This window comes from Beta vulgaris, chromosome 6 (assembly GCF_026745355.1).
Source record: "Beta vulgaris subsp. vulgaris cultivar EL10 chromosome 6, EL10.2, whole genome shotgun sequence".
NCBI lineage: Eukaryota > Viridiplantae > Streptophyta > Magnoliopsida > Caryophyllales > Amaranthaceae > Beta > Beta vulgaris.
Window position 1 is genome coordinate 66,330,943 of NC_079207.1, and position 12,426 is coordinate 66,343,368.

Sequence of the window (12,426 nt, forward strand, 5' to 3'; positions counted from 1 at the left end):
CCATGTGCATTTCCCCACCTAACACACTACGACATACACCTTTTAGAGTTCACAACATTATCACCATGAGCAATTAGGGTTGGCAAAAGCAGACTCAATTTAACAACTTGATTCGAACCTAATCTATAAGCAGGTTAGTGTGGAATTTTTATCCATTTAATTAAATATTGACATGATTAACTTGTTTGATTAAATGAATTAGGTTTATATTGTTATATTCGAGCCAAAAATGATATATTGTGACCTTATTAATTAACTTGTACATATAGAAAAATATTGAAAAAAAATATTGATAAATCTTAAATTATTTGGTTATAAAAAATAAATATATTGCTAAAATGGGTCATAATTATTTTAGAAACTCTTAACATGCATACTCTCAATAGTTAACTTGCTCATTTAGATTTTTTAATAACAATTATTTTTTATATAATAATAATAATTATCTAACATACCGTACTAAATAATGTTCATCATATCCCTATTGAGTATTTTTTATGGACATTTGTTCAATTCAATGTTTTACAAATTTATTAATATGGTCAATTAACTTCAAAAAATACGCGATAATCAAAATATATTGACCTTAAAAAGCGCCTAAACAAATTAGACCAGTCATCAAACAGTATGAAAACTAAATTAATATTGGTAGAAAGAAAATTCTATTTGAAAAACAATAAACTATTTTATACTAGTTTTGACCTTCTGCAATGCAAATATTCATCATAATAAATTTATCAATCATTATATTCAATTAAAATGACTTAATCTTTTGTAATTTGAATTTATTTGATGTCTAATCTTATAATTCATTTGTATATTTTACGAAATCCTCAATTATAATATATTTTTTAGTTAAAAAAATTTAAAATTGCCAAAAGAAGATTTTGGAGGGAAATTTTTTCATAGAGTTATGTCAAATGTCCTCCTTGGTCATTACTTTAGTATACATTTATCATTAAAAATTAAAATTTCTAGCATATTGAAGCGTATTTAACCACAAAAATAAAACTATGTAGAGTAGTCATGACAACTTACTCGCTCCAAAAATATAAAAAAAGTTGATGGAATTGAAGACAATTGGTATAAACTAGAGTTTACAATTGAGTCATATTTTGTCTTGTCGAGCTAACCTGTTTAATAAATAAGTTACTATTTAAAATATTTTGACCAAACCATAAGAAAAGAGTCATGTTGCTTGAACCCGCTAATTTTCATTTCGACTTTAGGTCGTGCTATCGTGCCATGTTAACTCTTAGCTTGTGCATTTTAAAGTTAACAATTATTACATTAAACTATGAAAGTTTCTCATGTAGGTAAGGATATAGCCGGCTTTTCGAAAATTTGTTCTCGCCACATTGGTCGAGAAGGCAATAAAGCGTCTGCTTTCATGGCTTCTAGGGCGTTCCTATAACTCTCCCACTCTTTTCTTCCCTCCATTTGATGTTAATAATTTCCTGCTAGTCCGAAAAGACATTGTAGCAGGTTGACATACGCGGTAGGAATCTAGCCTATTTCTTTTCCATGGTAAAATAAAAATTAAAAAATCCAAGTTTACTTTAATGGATTGAATCTTTTACCTTTAAACTCGGCCTGATCAAATAAACATATTGTGTCATATTAGCCCATCTAATTGAACAAATCAAAATCTTTGAATTTAATAATCTCAAATGAGAAAAAAGCACATATAAATTTTGGTCATATGAGATCATTAAATTGAAATGAGTAAAAAAAAAAAAAAAAAAAACCACTCGATGTAACTAGGCTTTGTTGTTTTGCTTTTGAACTCAATTGTCTGAAATGAAGTGAATGAAAACTATGAGAGGAAAGTAACTGAACTGAATTTGTTTGAACTGAACTGAATTTTCATTACTTTAGTCCAAAAGAATAGACCCTAACTAGCCACTGTAACGGACATCCTCAAACCCAATAACGTTGTACTAACTTTTCTCCGGCTTCTCCAAAAATAATTGTTAAAATGGACATCAAATCAATTCATCAATTGATTTTTTTTCTTGGTCGATTTTGTTTGCTCTATGTTAGTATTCGTGATTTCTTGTTAAGTTGCTCACAAACCCTAAACCCCCCAATTGAACTGCAAAGATAATTGTCGAATTTCTTTAGTAATTCCTCAATCAATTGAATTGCCCTATTTTGTGATTCCTTTTTAGCATATCCTAGATTACATGTATGGTTACATATAATTTTTTTTAGGCAAATCAATTCATACTTTTTATACTGTTAAAATGTTGATTAATTGATCGAATTAATTCCTTTTTAACATCGAATGACTTAATCATGTTATTCATATATTATCTTGACATCCAAATATGGCCTCGGACAACAAAGATACTCTTCGTATGTGTGTTTTAAGTTTCATACCCTTGTATTTTATTTATCATAGTAGCAATTATGATTTTATGGGAACTTAATATTTGATTGTATTATCTGCTATGCCTTGATTTTAATTCTTCGCATATTGTTTAGGTTATGCTTGTGTTTTCAAAAAATCTAAGTATATAAATTGGGAAAATTCCTCAGGTACCCCTGAGGTTTGGCGTAATTCCCAAATTACCCCCCACATTTGGGGAATTCCTCAGATACCCCCGAGGTTTGTGTTTGTGCTCAAGATACCCTTACTATGGATGGAAACCTAACGCCGTTAGGTTTTCCTTTCCTTCTCCACCCATCATCCTCCATTGATGAACATGGAAGCTTTCTCTCTCCTCCCAACCCACTCTAAAGCCCTAACCACCCAACCCCCACCACTTCCCCTTTCCCCCACCCTCCCCCACCCCTGCAGCCCCCACCCCCGCCAGTCGCAACCCCCATTTTCGCAATCTCTCTCTCTCTCCTCTGTTTTTTCCCAAATCCCAAATCTCCGACTGAAGAAGATCGATTTCGCCACTGCTCATCAACCAAAGTGAACTGGTCAAGGTTCGACTGGGAGGGGAAGGGGTGGGGTCGATTTCGACGGGGTTCTGGGCGTCGATTTCGAGGGGGTGGGGTGGGGGAGGGGTGGGGTTCTCGCGACGGATTGGGGGAGGGGGAAGGCTGCGGGGGGGGGGGGAGGGGGGCTGCTGGGTGATGGGAGGGTGGGGGAGGGGAGTTGCGGGGGTGGGGGAGGGGTGGGGTGGGGGGAAGCCCGGTGGTGGGTTGGGTGGTTAGGGCTTTAGAGTGGGGTGGGAGAAGAGAGAAAGCTTCCATGTTCATCAATGGAGGATGATAGGTGGAAAGAGAAGAAGAAAATTGGAGAGAAGGAGAGGAAAACCTAACGGCGTTAGGTTTCCATCCATAGTAAGGGTATCTTGAGCACAAACACAAACCTCGGGGGTATCTGAGGAATTCCCCAAATGTGGGGGGTAATTTGGGAATTACGCCAAACCTCAGGGGTACCTGAGGAATTTTCCCATATAAATTTGAATGTCCAGGGTATGCCTTGGATTAAATTAATGATAATCTGGGATAATATGTATTATTCAGATGTTTGTACAAGTATCCATCACACACACGGGGTGTGTCTTTGAATCACATCCATGTTACCGAGAAACTCTTTTATCATCACTCGAGCCATGAGTTGTATGCAACACAATGCATTGCATCCAACAATATATATATATATATATATATATATATATATATATATATATATATATATATATATATATATATATATATATATATATATATATATATATATAATACTCCCTCGTCCCAAATTACTTGCACATGTCAAGCAAAACATGTACATGTTGTAGCATAGTTACATAATATTATAAACTGATTTAAAGGGGTTGTATATCGTTTTGGAATTGATTTCACATTCATGTCAATTCTATGCTTCTTTTTAACAACTTTATATTTTCGTCGTATTAATTTCATTCGTATTATTGTGTCATTGTATCGTGTCAAAGACTACAAGCTCTATCAACGAGAAGTCAGGCGTGAAGCTAGTGAGCTTCCTCCAAGCAACTAACATGCTTACCAAACAGCCCAGTTGGCCCTGTAACAAGGTCTAAGCAGTTAATATCCTATGATGCATGCTAGACATCCTACATATATGTACAGCCCAAGCAAATTCCAGCAGCCACAACACATGGTCCAAATGGTAGACACAGTAAAGCCCTGTGCTTTCCTAAGTTGAAATTTAATTAAGACAAGCCAACACCTAAGCAAACTATAAGAGCAAGGTCATGCATGACCCAAAAAAGCATGCCTCATTACCAATTTCGCCAATTGTTTTCCTTCAAAACAAACGGAACCCTAGTATGAGTGTATGACTACTATTACTCTGCTAACGTGTTACTAGCTTAATTGTGTAACTGATTAATAAAATTCTAAAAATCATAAATTAATATAATGTTCTATCTAACTCTTAATTATGTTATAAGTTTGGACTATAAATTAATTAGAACACGTTGATGAGCTTCTTGTCTCCCATTTGTATATCACTAATAAAATTTAAAATGATGAATGTTGTAATATAGAATAATGAAAATTGTTAAGAGTTTAAGTTCACAATATAGTAATTTAATAAGTACATGAGGACAGAAGATGTCTTGATTTTTTCTAGGGTTTGGAAGACCCTCAATGCAAACTATATTATGTCCATATTTAGAATAAATTTTGCTAAAATCACCTAATTTCTAAAAGAAAATAAATTCTCAAAATAAATTAAAAAAAATTAAATTCAAAGGTAAATGAAAACACAGCTAGGTTAATTATTCTATAGAATTGTTAACATCAAAAGGAGGTATCAAATGAAAATGATGCCTAATTTAAGTTATGATATTTGATAAGCATGAACATAGACCGAATGATTTTAAAACCTGAAAATTGACCCTCTCTTTGATTTGAATTAGGATATGATTCAATATTGCAATTGGATTATTTGCAAATCGAATTTAATTGATGATGATCCACTTTCCTACTACGTAATTCCATCGCAAACATATACTATAACACAATTACTTGCATCCCACATTCCCACTACATGCTACATTGCTACTTTAGGCTTATTGTTGAGATGCTGTAAAAAAATTCCCTTGAATAATTGAAAACATTGAGTCGAGCTTGAATTTAGAGGTAGTTTCTATCTCATAATGATAAAATCCCATTTGGTGCCAAGTCTCGAACTTTTTCTAGCTTAAAGAACTTCAAGTTAAATTTCGAGGTACTCTTGTAAAACTTGAATTGGGATCGAATTTTGTAATCAAGTAGATACTCTTTTATTTATTTTATAAATTCCTATTACTAAGTTATGGGCCATATATATATTGTGTAAATCTAAGTATATTATTGTTGTGAGTTAGCCTTTTGGAAAATCGAGAAAGAACAAAATCATATTTTATATTTAATAGTTTTATTAATTCGTATATTATCTAGTCCTCATAAGCAAAAAAAGAAAAATTGATTCTAATAATTCAATCTTTGGCCGGTTCGGTGAATTAAATCGTGCATATTATTTTAAAATTTTGGGGATAACTTATCAAAATAATCCTAACTTTAATTTGTTGTGCATACAATATACTCAAAATGGATTGGTCATGACAAGAAACAATAGAGTTCGAGAAGCTACCCTAAAAAGTTGGATTATTAAAAAATAATCAATTGGTGGGATCAAAATCATCCAACCTACCAAAAATTAGATTATTATAATTAATTTTCCAAAAAAAAAAATGACTAGAGTATGGATAAGTTTATTTGTTTTCATATACAACTTTTATGATAATTTTATAAAAATGTCTAAGTTAAAACTGAGACTGATAGTGATATAGAATGAGTCCAAAACTGTTAAATATAAGTCTAATGTCATAGAATTAGAATGTAAACATACAGAAATATTATAAGCATGTTTACCAGATTCTCAAGTGAAAAATTAGGTATATAAATATTTGGTTCATAATAGTTTGAAAATCAAACTCAAAAAGTAGTTGGCTCATGTTTACCCCCCCCCCCCCCATTGCATATTTGATTCATTACTTTTTCATCATTAATTTCTATCTTTGCATTATTTTATTTTCCCCTTTCTCTTTCTTTAGATACTTATGCTTTTTTTACTTAACCTTTTATACCACCCCTCTAAGAACTGTTAGAAAAACAAAATTCTCAAAAATCAGACCCCTTTAAGCATTGTAAATAAATAGACTTGACTTTTCCAATATAAGATGGGGACATATGTCACATAACAAATTCAACATCCAACCCTACCCCGTCTCTCTCTCTTTCTCTTCCTGAGAAAGTCTTAGTCTTTGCTTTAATCAATTTAGAGGGGTGTCACCATCCTTTTGATGATGGTAATCAAAAATTTCTACTTGTATATATGCATTTGTTTTTCTAATTTTCAATTATAATACTCCTCATTTTTCTATTTGTTGAAGAGCTTTTTACCTAACTATTAGGTTCTTTAGTTTGTCTCCATTAGTGGGATTAGAGTTTCGCGTTTGATATGTTAATCTCCCCTTGTAGAAGTTTAAGGTTTGGTTTTTATGATTTTGTTGCAAAGATACAGTTTATTAACGGCATGTTGTACAATTTGCAATCAATGTTCAGTTGTGTATGCTATCTAGTCGGTCAAATTAAGGGATTTGTTCTGAAAATGATGTCAAGATGATATATGCTCTCATAAAAGGTTGTTTGATTAAGCGAACAAACATGGCTATGTTGTGTTTTCATATCCGATTCATTGTTATCATAGTTATATTTTTTAAATATTGGTAAGAAGCTAAGAAATCCTCTTAATTACCCTCGCATAGGCCTTGACCTAGCTAGAATCCTATTACAAGCTAGACATACGTCACATAACAAATCCAATATAATATGGGGACATACGTCACATAACAAATCCAACACCCAACCCTACCTCGTCTCTCTCTTTTTATCTCCTTGAAAAAGTCCTAGTCTTTTCTTTAATCAGTTTGAAGCTGTCACCATCCTTTTCGATGATGGTAATCTCAAATTTCTACTTGTATGCAATTGTTTTTCTAGTTCTCGATCAATTATGATAATCCTCCTTGCTTTTTCTCTTTGTTGAAGATCTTTTTATCCAATTATTAGGTTCTTTAATTTAATTTGTCTCCATTAGTGGGATCGAAGTTTGGAGTTTGATATGTTAATATCCCCTTGTGGGAGTTTAAAGTTTGGTTTTTACGATTTTTATTGCAAACATACAATTTATTAACAGTTTGTTGTACAATTTGCAATTAGTGTTCAATTGTGTATGCTATCTACACAGTCCAATTAATAAATTGATAGATGCTCCCAAGGAAGGTTGTTTGATTAAGCGAAACAAATAGGGCTATGTTGCATTCATAGTTATATTTTTTTAAAATTGGTAAGAAGAAATTTTAGGGGCTGCCCTCGCACATGCCCCCTTCCCCTCCCACCCAGAGGCACATTACAACCAGACACACTCCAGTCTCCAAAGAGTCCAAACCCTTACCCCTTAAATCCCAAGCAAATAATGCTTGAGGTAGAAATTGAACCTTAGACCTTAATAGGAAAAATAGAAAAGTTCACCGATTGAGTCAACCCTAATCCCTATTATCATAGTTATATTAAAAATCTTCATTTGATTAAATATGTTGTATTTCATTCTTCTTTAATACTACAAAAATAGATATTAGTATGTCTTTCAGTTAATAAAATTTATCTCTTCATTCCCTTTAAAAAAAATAGGGACCTATATAACTATATACACAAACAACTTTATAAGTCAGCTTATTTTCTTTACAACTTACCAACCCAGCTCCTACTTCTTACATTTCAAAGAATATCCTAAATTAAGTTATTATTTTTGAACAGTATCTTAAGCTCCTCACACGTCTCTTTTATGTCCCACTATCACTGTCTAGTAATATAAAACATACTTATATATGATATTTTTCCATAAGGTAGTTATATATGGAGTATAATATATTCCCAAATTAGCGGTCAATAATGTATTACTACTAATCAATCAATTCCTAACACTTGTCTTCATTTGATTAAACAAACAAAACCTTATTGGACATGCAACAACCTTTAGACGTGCGACGTGCATACAAATAATTAACATTAACAATCTTCATGTATCCTCTAGTACTAGTGTATATATAAAACCTTGCAATCAAAGTTTATAAGAGAAACAAAAACACCAACAAATTAATTAGCCAAACATGAAGGGTAACAAAAGAATCTCTACTCATCTTGGGTCCGATAGACCACGGCTAATCGGCATAGGTGTGTTGTTAGGGTTTGTTACGGGGGCCCTATTAATGTCGGCCCTCGTAAGTCCCACCGGTGGGTGGTCGTCGTATCGATTATCTCTTTTCTCCACCACGGCAACCACCTCTATGCAGCTAAAGGCGATCCTCCACTACGCCACATCAAAGGTGGTCCCACAACAAAGTCTAAAAGAAGTTACAGAATCATTTAACGTTCTCACATCTTTAGGCTCGTGCAACTTTCTTGTTTATGGGTTGGGATACGACTCTCTCATGTGGGCAGCACTCAATCCAAATGGAACCACCCTTTTCTTAGAAGAGTCTCCTGAGTGGGTTGCTACCGTTTTAAAAGACGCACCTTATTTAAATGCTAAAACAGTGTCGTACAAGACACACCTACGAGATGCTGATAAGTTAATTAAAACTTACAAGGAAGAGCCTTATTGCCACCCTAACAAGGCTTTCTTGCAGGGGAACCAAAATTGCCCATTGGCCTTAGATAATCTACCAAGAGAAGTGTATGAAAGGGAGTGGGATGTGATCATGGTCGACGCGCCGCGAGGATTCTCACCGGAACATCCAGGAAGGATGGCGGCGATATTCTCCTCGGCCGTGATGGCACGTCAAAGAAAAGGCCAGGGGAATACACATGTGTTCTTGCATGATGTTAATAGGAAAGTGGAGGAAACCTTTGCAAAGGAGTTTTTGTGCATCAAAAATAAGGTTGGAGGTGTTGGAAGATTGTGGCATTTTGAGATTCCACCAATTCAACATAGTGATGATAATGAAGGAACCTTTAAATTTTGTTAAACCTCAATCAAGTAGATGTTTATGTTATATTAATAAACCTAGTAGTTAGAGGTAAGACTGGGTATATTATCATTTTTTAAAGATTATTCAAACTTCTTCTTTTTTTATTCTATATACATATAGATATAATTCATGAGATTAATTATTGAACTACTTGGCTATTATCATTAATATTACAATTTTTAAATGGATTCCTCAAATTTTTAAATGAGTACCTTCATACTATTACAATTTGTATGAAAAAAGTTTATGGCATGGATAAGCTATATAGAACTTTCCTTGCATTATGTAGAACAAATTTTTTTTTTTTTTCGGAAAGGTATAAAATTGTGGGTTTAAAAAACAGGAATTTTAGAAAGTATACAACCAAGAACAATTAAGAGGTTTGACTTTTTGAAGTATTCATACTTTTCTTCTTGTGCATAGAGCTAAAAGTCTAATCAATGTGTAAGATAGATCGCATTAAAGCTTCTCCAACTCTTTTAGTGGAAATCAAACCCACAATTTGTAGGTGGAAAATGGAACAATCTACCATCCTTTTACTTCGTTATTCTCATATGATTAATGTAATTATGATTTGATCCTCAATAATTCGTATCACAATATCTTTTTAAAATTTCCAGCGGTATGAACCTATCGAATTTTATTGGACCTTATTTTAGTTTTAATTATCTTTATGTGAACTTATTAAACTTTATCAGCTTATATTTGAATTCATTTCTTATCGATCTTTATATAAAATTAAACTGATTCTTATTAAAATCACTAATCTTAAATTTGAAGATTAAATAAAGCGAAAATCATAGTCTAAATTCCAGTTGTGAAGTAAAATAAGAAATTTTTATGATCTTAAATTTATAAAGTATAAACTATTAGCTTATTTATTACATTAATCCATTAGCTAATCTCTGATTGCCATTTGTCTAGATCTTATTAGCCAAAGACCCTTCGAAGAAGGCGTGATAACGACCTTTCGACGTGCAGAACGTGCAATCACTTTCCTTAGTTCCAAATTTTCTTTTGCTTACAACTTAAAAAAAGGTAGTACGTACCAATATCTTCCTCAAGGCTAAAGTCCTACACCTACTACCCTTTGTATAATGTATCCTCTCGTAGTAGTATAAAAAAGCACACAATCCACCAAAGAAAGCAACACCAAGCTAAAAAAAACTAAAAATGAAGGGTCACAAAACCACCAACGGGCAACCTCAATCCGACAAACCACGGCTAATCGCAATCGGCGCGTTTGTCGGATTCATTGCCGGTGCACTCCTTATGTCGGCTTTTGTAGGCACCACTAGTCACCGGTGGTCATCTAATCAATTATATCCTCTAGAATCCACCCCGGTCCAAGGAAAAGCCATCCTACATTATGCTACATCTAAAGTGATCCCACAACAAACCCTTGAAGAAGTTACAGAATCATTTAACGTGCTCCAATCTTTAAGTCCATGCAACTTCCTCGTTTATGGGTTAGGCTACGACTCCCTCATGTGGGCGGGACTCAACCCTAATGGTACAACTATTTTCTTAGAAGAATCTCCTGAATGGGTCAACATTGTACTAAAAAACGCACCTTTTTTAGATGCTAGAACTGTCTTATATAGAACACAACTTCGAAATTCTGATCAATTACTCCAAACTTACAAAAAAAATCCAGATTGTCAACCAAGTCGTGCTTTTCTAAAAGGGAACCTAAATTGTCCTTTAGCCCTAGAAAATTTACCCGACGATGTATACATGAAAGAGTGGGATGTGATCATGATAGATGCACCAAGAGGGTACTCTCCTGAGCATCCAGGAAGAATGGCAGCAATATTTTCTGCAGCAATAATGGCGCGTGACAGGAAACGTCCAGGGAATACACATGTGTTCTTACATGATGTGAATCGAGAAGTTGAGGAAAAATTTGCTAATGAGTTTTTGTGTAAGAAGTATAGAGTTGGAGCTGTTGGGAGATTGTGGCATTTTGAGATTCCACCTGTTAAAGATTCTAATATAGGTGGTAAAACAAGTTTTTGCTAATTTAATTAAGTATAATGTTTTAATTTGTATAAGTAATTTATTATTAGTACGTCGTTAATTAATAATTAGAGGTAAAATCATGTTTACTACGGTTGAAAATTATTACATGTACTATACAATGTTTTACTTTTTCATAAAGAGAATACATACTTATCCGATAATAATATAAATTAAGACGACATACATACTTTTAATTGGTGAGGTATAATATGATGCTTACATAATTTAAATTTTTCTAAACATGTCGGAGCTATGATAAACATCTAATTGCTAGATGTTAACTAACATCTAGCACGTAATAAATAAAAAAGAAAATACAATATTAAAAAGAGAAAATATTTTTTTATTTGCAGATTTTTATTTATATTTTAATATATAAAAATATCAATTGGTATCATATGAACACTATTTGTTAATTGCATAAACACTACTTACAATACATAAACACTATTTGTAGTTGCATGAATACTATTTGTTAACATTGCAATTTCCGAGGTCAACCTTTTTGTTAGACTGTTAGCTTTTTGTTAGACTGACGCTATTTGTAAACACTATTTATATCTTATGAACACTATCTGTTATTTGCATAAATATTATTTGTAATTACACGAAAACTATTTGTGGTTGCATGAACACCTATATATTTGTTTGCATCACATTTTTCGAGGTGTTGATTGACAACTTTATCTTTCTCGTTCCATGTAAATTGACAATTTTAATCCTGTTAAATGTTAGTAAACATCTAACAATTAGATGTTTATCATAGCTTAAAAATGTCGACAGCAATATTCCCAAGATTAATTTTTCAGAAACTGGGTCTCGATCGGAATCTAGCAAGCTTGCTAATAATACTAATAAAATACGCATATATAATGGAAGTGTCATCCACAAAATTATCTATTAGATGGAAGTATTTTTAAATGGGTAATGTTATATGTAGCCCTTAGGGCTACATATAAGCATTAAATACATATCTTTAAATGGAAACAATTTAAGAATTCAAGACACATTTTTACATCAACTGAGGTAATAAATGCTTGATTTAATATTTTATTTCTACTTTAAGCACCTTATACATAGTCCTTAGGGCTATGTATATCATTTTCCTTTTTTAATTAGTATTTCTATTATGTAGATTAAACGCAATTATTGGAATTTGTTCCCAAGCTTATTATCGTCACATGGTTTTGGGGAACACAAAGTTAAAGCATCATTGATTCATTGGTATAAGTTGACCTTTGAAATTGTTATGTACTAATCTACGGCTATATTATTGCGCTAAATGTCATTTTATCTAATATTATAAGCCTTCATATATATGATTATTGTGAACACACCACATCTTAACTTCCACCACTAATTATATAGTGTTACACTAGTTATTTAC

At 32.8% G+C, this 12,426-nt stretch overlaps 2 protein-coding genes across 2 annotated transcripts; both read left to right on the forward strand.

Annotated features, from left to right (window-relative positions):
• Positions 1–8,057: 8,057 nt before the first annotated feature.
• LOC104897557 (probable methyltransferase At1g27930) lies at positions 8,058–9,164 on the forward strand. The gene has a single exon (XM_010684456.4). The coding sequence runs from the start codon at positions 8,157–8,159 to the stop codon at positions 9,012–9,014; it is 858 nt and encodes a 285-aa protein (XP_010682758.1). The 5' UTR covers positions 8,058–8,156; the 3' UTR covers positions 9,015–9,164.
• An 815-nt stretch (positions 9,165–9,979) lies between these two features.
• On the forward strand, positions 9,980–11,222 carry LOC104897558 (probable methyltransferase At1g27930). The gene has a single exon (XM_010684457.4). The coding sequence runs from the start codon at positions 10,191–10,193 to the stop codon at positions 11,037–11,039; it is 849 nt and encodes a 282-aa protein (XP_010682759.1). The 5' UTR covers positions 9,980–10,190; the 3' UTR covers positions 11,040–11,222.
• The last annotated feature ends 1,204 nt before the right edge of the window (positions 11,223–12,426 follow it).

Excerpts from the sequence above, each read along its gene's own strand:
- LOC104897557 (XM_010684456.4), top strand. The coding sequence starts at position 8,157 with ATGAAGGGTAACAAAAGAATCTCTACTCATCTTGGGTCCGATAGACCA.
- LOC104897558 (XM_010684457.4), top strand. The coding sequence starts at position 10,191 with ATGAAGGGTCACAAAACCACCAACGGGCAACCTCAATCCGACAAACCA.